This window comes from Buteo buteo, chromosome 10 (genome assembly GCF_964188355.1).
Source record: "Buteo buteo chromosome 10, bButBut1.hap1.1, whole genome shotgun sequence".
Classification (NCBI taxonomy): Eukaryota; Metazoa; Chordata; class Aves; order Accipitriformes; family Accipitridae; genus Buteo; species Buteo buteo.
In genome coordinates, this window is record NC_134180.1 from 10,819,247 (window position 1) to 10,836,674 (window position 17,428).

A 17,428-nucleotide genomic window follows, 5' to 3' on the forward strand; every position below is an offset into this window, starting at 1 on the left:
CCCCGTGGAAGGGGTTTTGCAGGCGGGCGACGGCTGGTTTGGATGTGAGTTTTCCAAAAGCAGAGGCAGCCTAATGCCTGCCTGCTGCTTGCTGTCACCAGGACCACAGCATCTCTTGTGCTGGCCTTTGCAAAGCTGCCTGCAGGCGTTTTGCTGCCTGTGCTGGGGACATTGGCTTGTACCACCCAGCCTTGGACAACAAGCAAGAGCCAGCTCCCAAGCCTGGACATGGAGGATGCTGAGCGGAGCTGCTGCTTTTTAGGTGACCTTGGTCTGCTGTCCCCCACCCAGAAGCTCCTGGGTGCAGGCAGCGTGAGCTTGGAGCTCGCAGGCACCCTGACCGCCGCATTGTTTCCAGCATGAAGCTTCGTAATTCTCAGTATTGGCACCATGCTACGGTGCTGCTCTTGCTGTGCCCTGGCCGCGAAGACATTTGTTTTCTCTCCAGGGCTCTTGTGTGGGAAAGGCTTCTTTCTGAGCCTGAGTCTGGATCCTGCAGGCTCAGACCTCCTGGAGCCTGGACTTCTTCCCAAGCCCACCTGCGAGAGTACAGACCCATTGCTGTTTTGCTGTGGGCTGTCTCCAGATGTAGCATCTTTTGATTGCAAGTACTTTTTTTTCTCCTGCAATTTCCTCCTCTTTGATTTTCCTGCTTGGAGGCTTTTCAGGTCTGGCAGTCTCTTTCCACCCACAATATCACATTTCGGTTTCGCTCTGGCACCTGCCACTTTCCCTCCTTTGCTTTTTGTTTGCAAACGTCAGGAGCTGGATATTGATTGAGAAATTGCAAGAGACAAATCATTCCCTGGCTCCTCTGCTTTCCCTTGGCGCCTGCTAAGCTGCAATTCACAGCCAGCCCAAAGCGATCCATTTCCAGCTTGCTGGGGGAGCGGAGCAATGCTCTTGTACCGTGGGTTTTGTTTAACAGCCTTGTTTTCTTTGCAGGAGTCTTGAGGGTAGGCTAGCGCTGGCCCATTTCTCAGCAAACCCTTGCAATAGGAAGATCTTCCTACTGAGCCATGGACGTGCTCTCCGGCGGCTCCCCGCAGCAGCCAGCCCGTACCAAGCCACTGCCAGCAATGTCCCGAGCCTGCCCCAGGGGCAAGGCTTTGCCTGGGCATCCTTCGGCTTCCTCTGACCCCACCGACCACCATCAGTGGTCCCTCTGGGCCCCTCTTTCTTCCGTGTAGAGCCAGGGATATCCTTTGGCAGGGATTTTGGGTGGAAATCACCGTTCCCCTGCATGGCAAGGCTCGTGGTGGCAGGGTGGTGCTAGCCAGAGCACAGCAGTGATGGGCAGATCCTACCTTCTTGATTTCTGTGCCAGGACTTTTCCCCTTGTGTCAAAATATTTCCTGCTATGGGAGTGCTGGAGAAAAGCCCACCAAATGCAGGGTCTGGCTCACTGCCCCGTGCAGCGGCGACACGGTGGCACCCAGCGTCAGGCACCTTTGTGCAGAGCTCGGAAAAGTGTAGACTGTGGTGATGCTTTCCTGCTGCAGATCTTTTTTCCGAGCCTGTTGGGTTGCAGAGTGACCTGAGGGTTGGCAGGGTAAGACCTGCAGATATTCCCCCATGTGCACAGGGCAGAGGGTAAATAAGCCTTCAGTCTTGTCACAGTCCGGCTAGGGGTCTGCGGTCCCAACGAATGTATCTGCCTCCATCTCACCATTTTCTTTTGCTTTGTGATGGTGCTTTGCAAGCTAAGCCATTAGGGAGAGACCCTATTTCCTTGCCTGACTGTAACTTTGTCCACCTCCATCGTGCCCCATGACAGTGCGAAGAGACAGGAGGAACCAGGCTCGAGCCAGCTCCTGAAAGGGAACTGCTCCCCATCTCCCTTTTCCTGCATGGGGACTGAGTTGAGGAGGTGTGGAGGGGCTGGAGAGGAGCTTGGTGGCTTTGTAGCCATCTCGGGAGCTTTCTGGGCATTGTGAGGCACTGGCAAGTCTTCCCTGCTCATTCTGAGCTCTTCGGTGTTCAAGGCTGCAGACCTTGAGGGGGGGGCACCGAGTCAGCATCGTTGCTGTGCCCCCTGGTCTGACACTCATGGTCTCTGGTTTCCAACGTGCTCTGTCACATCAGCTTTGATCAGGGTCATTGGGAACCGAGGGAGTCGAGCGAAGAAATGAGCTGTTGGACCAGGAGGGCTTTTGCAGCAGAGGGTTTGGCTGGGGGCTTTGGCAAGGCATCAGTGTGCGGTGAAGGTGCCCAGGCAGATCCTTCATGCGTCTCCAGCCACATGAAGAAGGCTCCCTCTCGTGGGGACACGCTGCAAGGGTGGTCCGTCCCAGTGCCAAGGAAAGGGCTGGGGCTGGGGCAACTGAGGCATAGGGAGACAAAAGGACCTGCCATGGTAGAGGCCAGGGTGGACTTTTCAGTCCTGATTCCTCCTCTGAAGACCAGGGAACGTTTCATCCCTACAGAGCAAATCCTCTTAAGGATACAGGGGGGGTCTCTGGGTGGCACTGCCTCTCTCCTGGGTGGCAGGCAGGGCTCTAGCCCCCTCGCATCCCCTTATTGCTGGCTTGGAGCCCACCCTGGTGCCCCTCTTTTCCTCCTTACCCAGGCAACTCCCCCTCAGATGAGTCGGAGGAGCGCGAGCGGGACCCCAAGGTGCTCACCTTCCCCGAGTACATCGCCAGCCTCTCCGAGTCAGGCACCAAGCGCATGGCAGCCGGTGTGCGGATGGAGTGCCAGAGCCGCGGGCGCTGCCCCTCCTCCTGCCCGCTCTGCCACGTCGCCTCCAGTCCCGATGTGCCAGCAGAGCCCATCCTGCTGGAGGTCACCAAAGCCGCCCCCATCTACGAGCTGGTCACCAACAACCAGACCCAGCGGGTGAGGACCCACTGCCTGGGGGTGTTGGGGTGGGCATGGGAGGTGGCAGGACAGCAGCAGGGTGGTCTTTGCAGGCAGCTTGTACTGGTAGCATCACGTCAAGCCGTGGCAGCCCTTGCTTGTTGGCCAGCCCTGCTCTCCAGGGTGGATGGACTGTACTGAACCAACTGGGGGATGGATGAGCACTGACTCAAGTGGTGACAGGATGGGAGCTCACCTGCCTGATGCTCACCCCCTTCTCCTCTCTCCCAGCTCTTGCAGGAGGCCACCATGAGCTCGTTGTGGTGCTCGGGCAGCGGGGATGTCATTGAGGACTGGTGCCGCTGTGACTCGAGTGCCTTCGGGGCTGATGGGCTGCCCACCTGCGCGCCTCTCCCTCACCCCATGTAGGTCTCCACGCGTGCCCAGCCTGGCCTCTTGGTGTGATGGGTCTGGGAGGAGGCGGCAATGACCGATGGTGTGGTGGCAGGAGGTGGTTGGGCTGGGGTGGCTTTATGGGACACGCTTGCAAGTGGATGGGGGATCTGGAAATCAGGCAGAGGGTGCAGAGATGCAGTGTCTTTTCTAAATTCAGCTGAGGACTGGGGAGCTGTTTTTTGATCCATCCTGGTAGAGAAACCCCAGGGAAGGAGCCCTTCGGACCAGCATGCCCAGAGTCAAGAGGGGTAGGAGAGGGGGAGTCACTTCTCTCCTGAGGTTGCTCTCCCATGGGTTAAAGGCTTTGAAGCCCTTTTGCTGTAAGAGAGTAATGCAAAAAGAGTCCCTACATACTACATTACAGAAACCAACTAATTTCTGGTGCATTTGGCTGTGGTCTGCACAGCAGTGAGTGGTGCTACCAAACACACTCATGATGCCTTTTGCACCAGCCATGGGCACTGGCTGGAGAGGTTGTCCTCAGCATCTCTCCCATGCTGTGTGCCTCAGCATCTCTCCCATGCTGTGTGCCTCAGCCTGGTGGTTTTGCTGCCTTTTTAAGGCACAGAGGAGCAGCAAGGCGGTGATAGACGTGGGTGAGGGCGAACATGGGTGGGTGGTGGGGACAGCCAGCAGACTTTGCCCTCCCAAGATGCTGACCAGCCAGCATTGCCCTCCAGCCTGCGGCTCTCCACTGTTCACGAGCCAAGCAGCACACTGGTGGTGCTGGAGTGGGGGCACTCGGAGCCCCCCATCGGGGTGCAGATCGTTGACTACCTCCTCCGTCAAGAGAAAGTCACCGACAGAATGGACCACTCCAAGGTGGAGACAGGTGAGTGGGCACTCCACTGCTTCTCCCTGGGGAGGGTGGAATGGAGATGTTGGAGGAGAGCCTCTGTCTCTCTCTTTGCAAGGGGATGCTGCAACATATCCAGTAACCTGTGGAAGAGAAAGCAGCCCCTCTCCTGCCCACCATGCTGCAGAAGTGGCAGCTCCACACCACGGTGGTGAGCCTTGCTGGTAAAGCAATGGGTCCATCTCTGCACCAACCTCATGCATGAGCCTTGGTCCCCCTTGGCACCAGGCAGCATGGTAGCGGGCACAGACCTCAGGGGCTTTCCACAACCCCCGGGACACCTATGTCATCACCCGTGGCGCGTCCACCCCTCTCTCCCTAGAGACGGTGCTGAGCTTCGTGGACGACATCATCTCTGGCGCCAAGTCACCCTGCGCCATGCCGGCCCAAGTGCCTGACAGGCTCTCCTCCACCATCTCCCTCATCGTTCGCTGCCTGGAGCCCGACACCACCTACATGTGAGTTGCCTCCCCCGTACTGTGCCCGTGGCAGTGCTGCCACCCTGATTGTGGTGCTCCTGCCTGATGCTGCCTGTGTTTGCATGAGGCCTTGGGAGTCCAGAGCTTCACCTTTTTTGCTTCTCGGCCAGGTTCACGCTCTGGGGAGTTGATAACACAGGAAGACGCTCCAGGTCCAGTGACGTGACGGTCAAGACCCCCTGCCCTGTGGTAGACGATGTGAAAGCTCAAGGTGAGATTGAGGGAGGGGAGCTGCTGGACTGTGATGCTTGGAACGAGCAACAGGGAGTTCCCCCTTCCAGCATGTCCCCACACACATCTCGTGTCCTGGCTGTAACATCTCCTTCACCCACGGTGGCCCAGGTGCTGCCACATGGTGTTGAGACTTGGTGTGGAGAGCAGCAGGAGACATATATCCTCTCCACAAACAAACACAGAGGCACTCTGTGCTGGTGGAGGTGTGGGAGGATGGGTGGAGGGGCAGGCATTCAGGACATAGTGAAATAGCCAAGAAGACCTGCCTGTCCTGCCCAGAAAGCAACTGTTAGTGTAGGTGATGGCTGTGCTCAAGAAACCCCAGTTGTGTGCCTTCTCATAAATAAATGGTATTTCACTAATAGTACCTGATGACACCACCCGTTTCTTCTCCTAATCAGAACAAACTGTGGGAACCTAACCTGAACTGAGTCCGGGGAATGCTATCTACTCTGTTGCTCCTCCATTGTGATCTAGTCTTGATATGGCTCAGGGGACAAATCTTGGCTCTCGCCTTGGTTTCCGTAGAGCTGAGCTTTAGCCTGGTGGGCTTTGTTCATGCCTTTCCTTGCACCCTACTGAATACTGCATCCTTCTGCCCAGAAATAGCAGACAAGATCTACAACCTCTTCAACGGCTACACCAGCGGCAAGGAGCAGCAAACAGCCTACAACACTCTGCTGGACCTGGGTTCCCCCAGCCTGCACCGAGTCCTTTACCACTACAACCAGCACTATGAGAGCTTTGGGGAGTTCACCTGGCGCTGTGAAGATGAGCTGGGGCCCAGGTAGGCTCGGGAGCTGGGTTGGCTAGGCAGGCAGGCCTGTCCACCAACAAGCTTATCCCTTGTAGATGTTGGTCACCAGCAAGGTGACTCTCTGGCAAATCTCATGAATTTGATGATAGAGGTTAGAGTCTCGCAGTGGGATTCCTGTTTTGCTGGATGCTGTGCATATATGTTTGGGGTCCAGCCATCTCCCTTGAAGGACCACAAACATAGGACAAGGTGGAAGGCAGTAGACCACTGTCAACCCACCATCCTTGTCCATCCCACCAGCCCTGTACTGCCTCTGGAGTTTTGCCTAGTCCATTCATGCTATGCAGGGTGGGAAGGGGATGGGATTCTCTTTTTCCCTCAGTAGCTGCTGCCACAGACAAAAAGGCAGAGGGTCTTGGAAAAAATAATACACCTTTGAGGAATGGAGGTTGTTGCGGGTGAGGAGGGCAGAAAGTGTGGTCAGAGCATGTTGCTAGAGAAGGGCCCCAGGCATTGATGGAGGGAAGAAGGTGCAAGGAGGTGGTTGTGCCTTCAAGCCTGCTGGAGAAGGTGACAGAGGAGAGCTTGGTTGTGGAAGCTGCTGGATGAAGTGTGTGCAAACACATACACGTGTGCTGGGCCATGCCAAGGTCAGACTTGGCTTTCCTCCTTTTCCTGGGCTTTGACTTGAGTTGAATGCATCTCTGTGTGTTGAACTCACTGCCACTTGTGGTCCAAAGCAGGCAGTGGATTGATCTTGGGTCTGAATTGCACGTTCCCTCCCTTTTGATCCATGCCTGTGGTCGTGTGGGGTGATCTCAGGGACACGAGTGGTTTTGTGCCCAGGCAGTGCTGAGCTGCCACGGCAGGTTTTGGAGGAGGTTGCCCTGAGCTCTTCCTGGATGAAGCAGTACCTTCATGCCTGAATGAGCACCATGTCCTCTCCCTGGGCTCCTCCAGGTCACTGCAGCCCCTCCAGCTGCCTGGGGATGGGATGCCTCATGCTAAGGGCTTGCAGAGACAGCCAGATGTTCCCTTTTCCCCATGTCCTTCGACGTCTGCTTTTGTCTGCGTGGTTTCCCAGTAATGTGGGTGTTTCCAGTCAGTTTAGCAAGCTGGGCTGGGAGATTGTGTGGGCTGCAGTGGTGTTTCATAGCATCTGGCCTCCAAAGAACTGGAGTCTTGAGCCCATACAGAAATCAGGATTACTTCAAATGTACGTCAGCAACAACTCCGATTTATGAAATGCATGGCCTGCACCTTACCCCCTGTCCCACACCTCCTCTTGCTGGTCTCACTACTAGCTGTCTTCCAGCCCTGCTTCTCCAGGTGATCACCTGTGGATTTCTAGCAGAGGACTGGAGATCCTCCTCGTACCTTGTCTGTCCTCGTAAACTCTGCTAGGTGGTCAGAAAGACTCAGCAAATAGCTAGTGGCTGTCTTAGGCATGTCTCCTAGTTCAGCTTTGGTGGGAAACTCCTAAGAGATCCTGCACTCCCTGGGGCTAAGCTGGGGTTTCTCCTCTTTCCCCTTTTCCCATTTATGTTCTAAGAAATGTGAGCTCTTTGAGGCACAGCCTCAAAGCTCAGTAGCGACATCCCAGTGCGTGGAGTCTTGTTAAGGCTAAGGCTCCCACCAGCTCCTCTGCCCAGGGTTGCTTCATTCTCATGACACCGAGTGGGATCAGCAGGCTTGGACTTAATGTCCCACCTTTGTCTCAAGCCCAGCTGCGGTGTTGCCGCTCTGTCTCCGTTTCCAGATGTGAAATCCAGCCCCAGTTTGCACAGACCATCTGACATCTGTTGTGATGGTTTGCGTGAGTACATAAAGTTCCTTACGTGACAGACTGGAGTTGTCACACAGCCACTGCTATCGCTGAGGCTGAGCATTGCCATCGCTGCTTGCTGCCTCAGTGAGGAGACCAAGGACCAGCCAGAAGGTGTGGTGGAAGCTGCTGCCTTGAGCCCCACGAGGCAGAGGTGCATTGGCATGGAGCAGCCAGAAATGCCACTGAATTGGCCAAATGTTACCAATTGCTGTGTGAATCTATGCGCCAGAGGGTTAATTCCACCCTCTGGAAATGCTGGAGCACTTAGGATGGGATGACGCAAGTTGCTGATGAAGTGTTTGCAGCTCGCGCTACTTGGAAAGAGACATTTAGGCAGCTGCAGTGGGTTCTGGTGATGACAAATCTTGGAAAGCAGACCTTCTGTTTGATCGTCTGCGAGGGCGAAGCATCCAGACTGGTGGTGACAGGACAAATCACTTGCAGATGACATTATTTAGCCGGCAGACAGTGTTTGTTTGACTGTTGCTGATGCTCCTTTGAAGTCCTGGATGTGGACCCACGCGACTGACTCTACCGTGTCCCTCCTCCTCCACGCGGCCATGCTGCCTTCTGGTCTGCTTGCTTGGGGTGCACTCGCCTCCCTTCTTGGTGACACTGGCTGCTGGACCGAAGGAAGCGAGGGTATGCGCCGATAACTTGCCTGGGGTTATGAAAGCGAGTCACTCCCTCCCAGTCTGAGACGGGCTGCAGAGAGCCCTGGACTTTGCATAAGGAGAAGAAATAGAGGGAAAGGCAAGTCATTTTCTAGCAAGCAATAAGTGATGCAAAGCCTGGTGAAGTCTGGTGGTGTCTATGGGCTTTGAGCCAAAATCTGTGGGACCATATTCAACGTTCCTATTAGGGTACCGGTGACGCTAGAGGAAGAGAGGCAGTCGTGGCACCTTGCCTAGGTGTCTAGATGCGAGGACCAAGACAAGTGAGAGGTCAGCTACCTTCTCATGGCTGGAAGACCTGGCCAGCTTGGGTGGCTATCTCCAGAGTCAACATCATGCTAAGCACCTTCACCTCTCTGCTGTGCTCTGGATGTGAGCCCCGGGGCTGCGGGTGTCACATTGCTGCAGAGCTGAACAACCTCTTGGTGGCTCCAGACTGGCCCCTTGGAGCTGCAGCCACCTCCGTGATGGACCTCTTGAGGGTTTCCTCTCCAGGAAAGGCAAGGTTGGCTCTGGCTGGGCCTAGGGTAAATTAATTCCTCTCCAAGCAGCTCTCCCATGGTGCATCTGGCCTGGAGGAAGGTGTGGAGGGGCTGTGGATGTTCCTCCATGGTTGGTATATGTACCCCTGAACTGTCAAACCAGCCACAACACAGCCATGTACTCCACACACAACCCCTGCTTATCCAAGTGAGAATGTGACAAAGAGGGTTTTTTCCCCTAGCATCACCATTTGTGCCTCCGCTGCCTGTTCTGTGCTGAACAGATGCTGAGTTAAAGCTACCAAGGGGATGTATCTTCCCTGTCTATACTAACACACCAATTGACCTTGAAGCTGGCTAGGAAACTTATCCCAGCTCTTGAGACACTTAAACTTTTGTCTGGGTTTCCAGGCACATGCAATACTCACCTTCAAGACACTTCATTTGAATCCATTACCTCCACATGTGTCAGGTTCCCTGGAGATCACCCAAAGTGCTAGACAAGATTAAAATTAACATAATGTCTTTTATCTGAACAAACTGTTTTTCTTGATAAAAGCATTAGAAACACAATTTTAAGAGGAAAAATGTGAAGAGAACACACTTTAGATCATATTTGGCCAGGATCCTCTACGGTATTCCAATATCTTATCCAATGTGAGGGGTTGGTAATTTAGCACTTTCTTGCTACCAGAACAAGCACACACCAAGGCTATGTTGCCCTGGGGGTGCTGCGTGTCTGTCTTCTGCTGAAGATGGATTTGTCCTGGACTTCCTCTCCCTCTGTCACCCAACCTTCTCTCCTGGCTTCCTTGGCTGGGTTGTGGCTCTTTAGGAAACACTGCTGCCGTGACCTGCCTTTCCTTGTTTTGCTCTCTGCAATTGGAAAATGCAAAATGCAAAATGCACATGCAAAGAACTGGGGAGTTCTGCCACAACCCCTGCTCTCTCAGAGCTTTTTGGATCAAACCTATGTTGTATGCCTCAGTATATTCCTTCTAGTTTGCATGCTGTCCTGTGGGACATGTTTCCTAAACTGTTACTAAACATTGCAAGTCATGTACCAGGAGTGTCATTCATTGTATTTATATCTTGTGATATTGCATCTTAGCACGATCATAATTTTTAACTCACCTTCAGCCTTCCATACAGACCCCCACAAGCCAGGCATGATATTTTGAGTGGGTTTTTTTCCTGAATCTCCTTCATGCTCATTGGTGTCCCAGCGTGCTGGCTCCCAATACTGTGCATTTCTTCTCCATCACGTCCCCCTCAGCCACATGATGGCAAGGGAGTGATGCTCCTGGCATGCCCACTTTTTCCCTGCCTTTCCTGCCATGTCACTGGAGGTGTCTTACACCAAGCCACGAGTGACCAGCGCAGTTCCCAAACATGCAACACATGTACTTCATGGAGAGGACACACGTGGTGACACTGCCCTGGGCTGGCCACACATGTCATGCCTGACACCTTTTAGCATTTCTCCCCACTGCCTGCAGTGCTATCGGCTCCCGCTTTCCTATCTTGTTATATTTGGGGTCCAGTAGCTGCAGCAGTGACTAGTGATGCCATTTGAGTTGTTGATGATGTCCATCCCAAGGGGTGTTGGGGGTTTCACAGCTACACCTGTGACTGTACCCTCACTAAACCCTCAGCAAACCTGGCCTTGTTGTGGGGACAGTACAGGGTTGAAGAAGGGAGGACAGGGCAGGGAACTGTAAAGTGAGTCCCAAGACCAGCACAGCAGGTCCAGCACCACCATGGTGGTGTGGGCATCTCTGACCCGGGTAGGGGCTGTTCTCACCTGCATTTAGGCTTGCAGTGCTGCCATGGGGCTGGTGTGTCCCCCCCTGCCCCATCATCCCTCCTCGTCCTGTCAGCATTGGGCTCCACTCTGCTGCTCTCCACGCTGCCTGACTCTTGCGTTATCTCTTCTTCCTCCAGGAGCTCCCGTGGTCTCCTTAACCGTCTTTGCTTTTCTCTCCTCATATGCTCCTTCTGCCCTTCCCACCATCACCCCATGGTGTCTCCATCACCCCCGCTGCCCCCTCGCTGTCCATCCCCACCTCCCACCCCGGCATCTGCCCTTGCCTGTCCTCACTGCAGGAAGGCCGGCCTCATCCTCTCGCAGCTGGGGGACCTCAGCAGCTGGTGCAATGGCCTCCTGCAAGAGCCCAAGATCAGCCTCCAGCGCTCGTCCCTCAAGTACCTTGCCTGCCGCTACAGTGAGATCAAGCCCTATGGGCTCGACTGGTCAGAGCTCAGCCGGGACCTCAAGAAGACGTGCGAGGAGCAGACGCTGAGTGTCCTTTACAATGACTATGGTGACAAGGACTACTGAGGGTTGCAGGTGCCCGCTCTCACGCTGGCCTTCCCACAGGCATTTGTGAGGGTTTTATACACGGACCCATGGCGGGGGGTGGGTGGGATGGGTGTCGCTGATGTTTCTGGAGGCGAAAATTTGGACCGGGGAGTGAAAACAGCTGCTCTGTGCAGGACTGACTCAGTATTAGTTTCTTCTTCGACTTGGCCAAAAGCCTTTCTAGTTAGAAGTCTTGTGGGACCCAGTTTTCTTGGTTTTGTTTTATTCATTTTGCCAAGAGGTTCCTCAGCATCGGTGGAGAGGGCCGGTTGGGAGGGCATGCTCTCTCCTCCTGCCCCATCCCTGCCCTGGCTGTGGGGACCTTCCCAAGGGTGGGGGACACTGGCCATGGGAGAAACACAGTGACACAGCCAGGATGGGAGAGCAGGTGATGCAGTGTTCAGAGAATGGAGGCAGGGCACGCAGGTCAGGTTGAGATGCTAATGGATATGGCTGAATAAAACAGCCACTGGATGGCCAAAAGGATTGGGATTTTTTTTTTTTTTGCAATTGTAAAGCATGCAGTCTGGATGAGACCTGGCTGAGTAATGGTGCCGTTGCAGGGCAGGGCTGGTGGGGTGTCACCAGCGGGGGCGAGGAGAAAGGGGCATTGGTGAGCCCATCTCCTCAGGTTCTTACGTCATGGTCAAAGCCCATGTCTGCTCCAAGTTGCAGATTCCTCCAGAGAAAAGGCAACTTGGCCTCAGGGCCAGTGGTCAGCTGGATATCGTGAGCTTTCTTCTTGTGGGACCACATTCCTAGGAAGTCAACTTAAAAATCCCTTCCATTATTTTTTTTTACCCACCATAATAAAGACTTTGAAGCAATGTCAAACTACTGCTCAGGAGACCTCCAGCCAAGACAGTACCACCCAGATGGCATGGATAAGGCTGCCTTCTGCACCAGCCACCCTGTAGCTGTGGCGTAGCCTGGGCTCTGCGTGGTGAGGGGAGCAGGGTATAGTGTACCCCGACACAGCAGTGGAGGATAGTCCTGGAGATCCTGGTCCCAGAGAGTGCTCGGTGGCACAGCGTGGCGGGCAGGCTTCTGGGGGTATTGCTTGCCCGTGTTCAGGTTCACGTCTGCAGCTCTCACCGGTGACTTTTTTTTTAAACCAGAGAACTGGGGTTGTCCTGGGACACTGGGCTTGGTTCAGAGCAAACTGTTCTCCAAAACCTTGTTACCACTGATGGTGTTGGAGGCAGCAAACAGCTTCCTTTTAGCTTCAGCTTCCAGCCTGGTTTTCAGAGGAGGCAGCTCTGGACTTTCCAGCTGTGCACCTTTGATCTGGACAAGCCAGGAGCCCTACAGTGGGATTTTTACGATGCCTCTTCAGAGAGAAATTTCCTTTTCATTTTTTCAGTCTTGGCAGGAGCAATCTTCAGCCTGTCTCTTACAATTTTCTGCCTCATTCCTCCTCCTACCTGCCAAGGACACAGCTCGAATATTTGCATGGTTCTGAGAGGGAGGCGGCTGTGGTCCGCAGCCAGTCACAGCCGACAGCGCCGCAATACAGTATTTGTGCAACAGCAGTTCAGTATCTTCCTGCAGGATCACACAGTGCTTTGCTCTTCCCTTCTTGTGGGCAGACCTGTCCTCCAGGGGCAGCTGGCCTGGACTGGGGAGCTGCTGGGAGCAGCCACCAGCAGTCAGTATCACCTGGGCATCCCCATGTTGTTTCTGTGATGAATGTGTCTAGCAGGGGTCAGCAGGCAAACGCCTGCTCTTTGCAAGAAGGAAGTCTATTGGATCCATTTGGCTTTTTCTTACATGTTTCTCCTTATATTTTGATGTGCCTGATGCTGCCAAGAGCTTGGGGCTCAGAGCAAGACCAGAGCCATCTCTGTATGCAGATCTATGTGGGCAGGTGATCTGTACTGAGCCGTTGCTCCTTTGCCTTTCAGCCACCGGCAGTCTTGGCCAAGACACTTTGGTTTATCCTCTTGTTTCTCCCAGCAGATGCTGAGGCAACTTTTAACATCCAGCCAGGCAGCTGTCCAGGGATGGGCAAAGGGCACCTCTGCTCAATGCCTCAAAGGGATGCTTGAACGAAGGCTGCTCTGGCCCAGATGCAAGTTGGTTGCTCACCAAGTAATACCGCTTATGTGGCCTTTATATGAAACGCAGACTGTTTTCCTTTGGGAAGCAGTCTCCTCTCTTTTATTGCTTACTAGGTGCAGCAGGAGGGACAGAGCCCTGCAGTCTGCCAGCCACTTGCCACAACGTTGCCAGGAAAACCCTGGACACCCCATGCGTTCACACCTGCCTAGGTTGCTTTTTCGTCTGGCCCCAAGATTTGCGCTGGGGCTCTGCAGATATTTCTGTTCTGCTTCTGCGCTCCCATTTCAAAGCCCTTGCGTGGTCAAACATAACCCCGCAGCGTCATCAGCTGGCTGGGCTGGAATCTGCTTCCTCGCCCCCAGCTTCCCCATGGGCTGGGAGATGGACAACCCTGGAGGGCAAGGGGAAAGCCACCCATCCAAGGTCCTTTGGCAGCACTCTCGCAGTGTTGGACGGCACTCGGCATCCCCATCCCGTGACAGAGCGCTCAGTCTGCTGGTGGGGCTGTGCTCCGCTTGGTTGACCACCGCAGCATTGCTGCCCCCACTGTGCCAGCAGGTCGTGCCAGTGTGGCACATCTGCGGGGCCGTTTTCACGATGGCCCTGGCTTTGTAAAGGCTTCCTTCTTGGTTTCCTCACTTTGGCTTTGCAAGTCAGAATTTTGCCCAAACTTGTTTTTTCTTGCCAAAATCCCTCAACTAACACATAAGCCCATCTCAGACAAATTCTAGCAGCTTGCCATGGGGGCGCAGACCGGAGTGGGGGGCTGCACCATGGCTGCAGACCTGGTCTTGGTGAGATGTGTTGTATGGGGCTTGCTCACCCAAAACAGCCATGGGTGAGCCCCAAGGCATGCCCTTCCTTGCAGAGCTGACACCGTCCACATCTGCTGCAGGGTCCTACTCTTGGGTCTGCACAGTATTTTCTCTCTTGGACTCCTAGTTCTTCCCATGCTGCCAACAACATGAAAACTGGGAAAGACACTATTTTCCATCCATTTCTGCAACCTCTCTTGTTCCCCTGCCCTCTCTTCTTGTTTTATTTCTGAATTAATGAGCGATCATTCACCTGAGATGAACCTCTGGGTCGTTATCTTTTCTTTGCTGCACCCGTACTCCTGTAATAGCATTACTACCTTTTACTTGTTGTGGAGTTACTTAACATATAAAGATGGTTTGGTCCTTTTCTTTACAAAGATGGCTACAGTTCATGTTCCTTGATGTTCTATTAAAACTCTAATGTGACGTTTTACTACTGTAGATTGAAAGTAGGGTGCTTTAGGGTGAGATAGCCATGTGGCAAGAAACACAAAACCCTTCCAGATTACTCAAAAAAAAAAAAAAAAAAGGTTTTAAACAACAGCAACAAAAAAAATCATTGTAACACTATGTAAAACTCCAGATGATAATTTAACTGACTATTAAACGGAGCTGTTAGTAATCTGTGGCTCTGGCAAACTGGAGTGTTTGTTTATAGTTTTGGTCCAGTTGATGTCATCTTTTGGTAGCGGATGAAACACTCCCAGCCTTTGAACTCGGGTGCGTCTTCACACAAGTTTAACATTAGCCTGTCTGCCCACTGGGTTAGCCAAGTCCCGAACCACTCGGTACCTACGGCTGGAGCTGTGTCCTACGCTTCGCCTCACCTACCTGCTCTGCTGGGCATGGGAAGACGCAGATGCCTGCAGGCACCTTCAGGTTTTGAGAGGAAAGACTGCATTTACACGTCCTTGGTGAGGGGCTCTCAATCCTTGCTTTGCAAACCTCTGCGGATGCTGGGAATTCGGGAGCAGAGTCCAAAAAAGCTCCTTTTTTGGTATGTAAGGTGGATGGGATGGTGCTGTCTGGTGGTCAACCACCACCTGAGAACTTCCTGGTCCATCTGGCAGACTTCTGACAGAGGACTAGCAGTATCATGAATATTAGTGTCCTACAAACAATGAGAAAGTCAGTGCCTAAGCAGAGGTGAGAACTGAAAGGGATGCCTTAAAAGTCATTTACAGTGCAGTGTTGTGTCTAGTGCTCAGGCCATCAGCACTTGTTGCAGCTGGCCCTTTGGCCAAGCCCAGTGTGTATTGCTACTTGCCCTGCCAGATGGGTGGGAGAGCTGGGGATTACTGTGGGCAGGCAGGATGCCTGGGTGGACATGGGACAAGAGGGATTTAGGGGCTATAGCGCATGAATCCATAGGAAACCAGACTTCATCAAGTCTCATGGAACAACTCGATTTTTATTTTTTTTTCTTTTCCCACTACTAAATTGCAGGAAAATAAGCTAAAAATACACCCGATACTTTCCTTCTGCTATTTTCCATGCAGTTAAGTGCTGTGGCTGCCACCGGCTCATTGCACAATAACCTGTGGCTGTGGAATGAGATGTGAGGAGGAGAAGGAGGTGGAGAGAAGCCGCGTGGCAGTGGAGCGTGCAGTTGCAAGCCTGAGCTGCTGTGTAAGAAAGTCTCGGCATGGCTGGCTCATCACATCTTTGCCAGACCAAAATCTCCTCAGGGGTCATCTGACTTGCCAGTGATGGGGGTTTGGAGAAAGCCACCCCAAAAAGGATGAAGCAGACTGTAAAGGATGCCTCACCAGTACAATTGCAGCTTTTTAGGAAGGGTTTGGTAACGTGTGTGTGTGTTGGAAGGGTTGCTGTTGGCCAACAGTCCCAATTCATTCTCAGAAAGCAGGTACCAGTAGGGATTGCTGCATTTCAAGACATGTGTGAATAATGTGGCACCGCTGGAGCCCACACACAAGGCACTGTGTCCCCATGGTGCTGGTGGCTGCCCCATTTCTTAATGATTGACTGTGTGGTCTCCTTCATTGTAACGGCTGACAAAGCTTTTCAAATCCAGTTTGTGTTGCTGAACAAGCCACCAGCCTGCTCAATCGCATGTCCTCATCATTTGGGCGATGCAGGGGTTGGCGCATCTTGCCGTGAGGCTGGGTGTTGGGCAGAAACAGGGGGACAGGATGGGAAAACAGCTCTTCACTTGGCTAGTCCCATAGACAGCTGCTCTTTTTGTTTTAAATGCAAGACATACAACTGGGGTCCTGGTTGCTTGGGGCTGTGGAGCCCCTTAATGCACCATCCTTCATAGAGCAAAGCTGGCCCTGGTGGAAGTGCATGATGTGGGGAGCTTTGCCCCAGAGAGGACTTCTGATGTCACCAGGAGATGTTGTTCCTCTTTTGGGGAGCAATGAGAGAGGCCGTACAAAGACCAGAATTGAAGGAGAGGCCAGCGCAGAGCAAAGGGAGGCATATGGCCATCAGAGATGGCTGAAAGAAGAGGGAGTGGGGTTTAAAGACAGGACAAGGGAAATCAAAGATAACGAAGAGGGAGACTCAGGATGAGTTGACTGTCCCCAGTAGGAATACACCCCCTTTGATTTTGGGCATCTCCACCCCAGCCCCAACCCCCTGGACATGGTGCAAGGGCCAGCACTGGAGGCAGACCTTCCTGCAGCCCTGCCTGCATGCCCCTGTGCCTGCCATCCCCAGCTGCCCTGGCGCAGGCAGCCAGAAGGACCAAGGGCTTGCCGGGGCCTCACTTGCTTCCAGCAGAAACACAAAACCAAAGCACCTCAGCTTGTTTCAATCAGGGCCGTGTACATACAGCTCTGATTGCCAGTGACGGGAAGGCCATCCCGGCCACGGAGAGGAGGGAAGGCTGTGCGATGCACCCAGCTGCCCTGGAGCTGGCAGGGGCAGCTCCACGTCCCCAGGTGCTCCCTGCTTGCCTAGCCACCAGTGCAGCTCTGGGCACCCCGTGTTAGGGGCTTTTCCTTCCATTTTCTCAGCCCATCACTCCTCTCTGGGGCCCTTGATGTGCTCGGGTCAACCCTGCAGGAGGAAATTTGGGATTTCATTGCTTTCCATAGACTTGGCATTGCCCTCCAGGGTCCAGCAGCCCCCTGGCCCCTAACCCACTTCAGGTGCTTGTGTTTTTCAGTCCTTTATAATCTTTCTGCTTGCTCAGCTGTAATTCACCTTCTCCTCCACTTGCAAGCAAGGTGCGTGGTGAAGGAAAGAGAAATAGCTCCTAGCATGGCTTTGGCCTTTTCAAACTCTGCGCTGAGGTGTGAAACAGCAAAGGGGCTACTTGAGGGACCATCTTGTCCCTGTCTGATGTGGGGAGAGGCTTGAAATGTCCACAAAACTGGTCCATCAAAAAACACAGCCTGGATTTTGTTAGCTGCCATTCGTGTTTGCTTGCTCTTGGAAGCCATCCTGACTTTTTTTCAGGGCCATTTTATTTGCTCAGTTGAAACTGTCTTAAAAAAGGAAAGGGAAAAAAACCTGTGACATGGACACCAAAACACCTGAACAGTGGAAAAGGTAGCAGTGGGAAGAAGAAAGACCCAGTAATTCCCTTTGCCCAAAGTCTATAAAAAGCAGTATTCCCTTCCAGTAAACAACCCTGCAGGCCTGGGGAAGCGAC

The 17,428-nt window shown here is 53.4% G+C and overlaps 1 protein-coding gene across 1 annotated transcript in view; it reads left to right on the top strand.

Annotated features, from left to right (window-relative positions):
- Window positions 1–10,906, top strand: part of ASTN1 (astrotactin 1) — a 54,249-nt gene extending 43,343 nt beyond the window's left edge. The window contains exons 17-23 of the mRNA XM_075037544.1: window positions 2,570–2,838; window positions 3,091–3,224; window positions 3,936–4,087; window positions 4,434–4,569; window positions 4,701–4,801; window positions 5,428–5,611; window positions 10,672–10,906. Of these exons, the coding sequence (XP_074893645.1) occupies window positions 2,570–2,838; window positions 3,091–3,224; window positions 3,936–4,087; window positions 4,434–4,569; window positions 4,701–4,801; window positions 5,428–5,611; window positions 10,672–10,906 (1,211 nt within the window). The remainder of the gene's footprint in view (window positions 1–2,569; window positions 2,839–3,090; window positions 3,225–3,935; window positions 4,088–4,433; window positions 4,570–4,700; window positions 4,802–5,427; window positions 5,612–10,671) is intronic.
- Window positions 10,907–17,428: the final 6,522 nt, after the last annotated feature.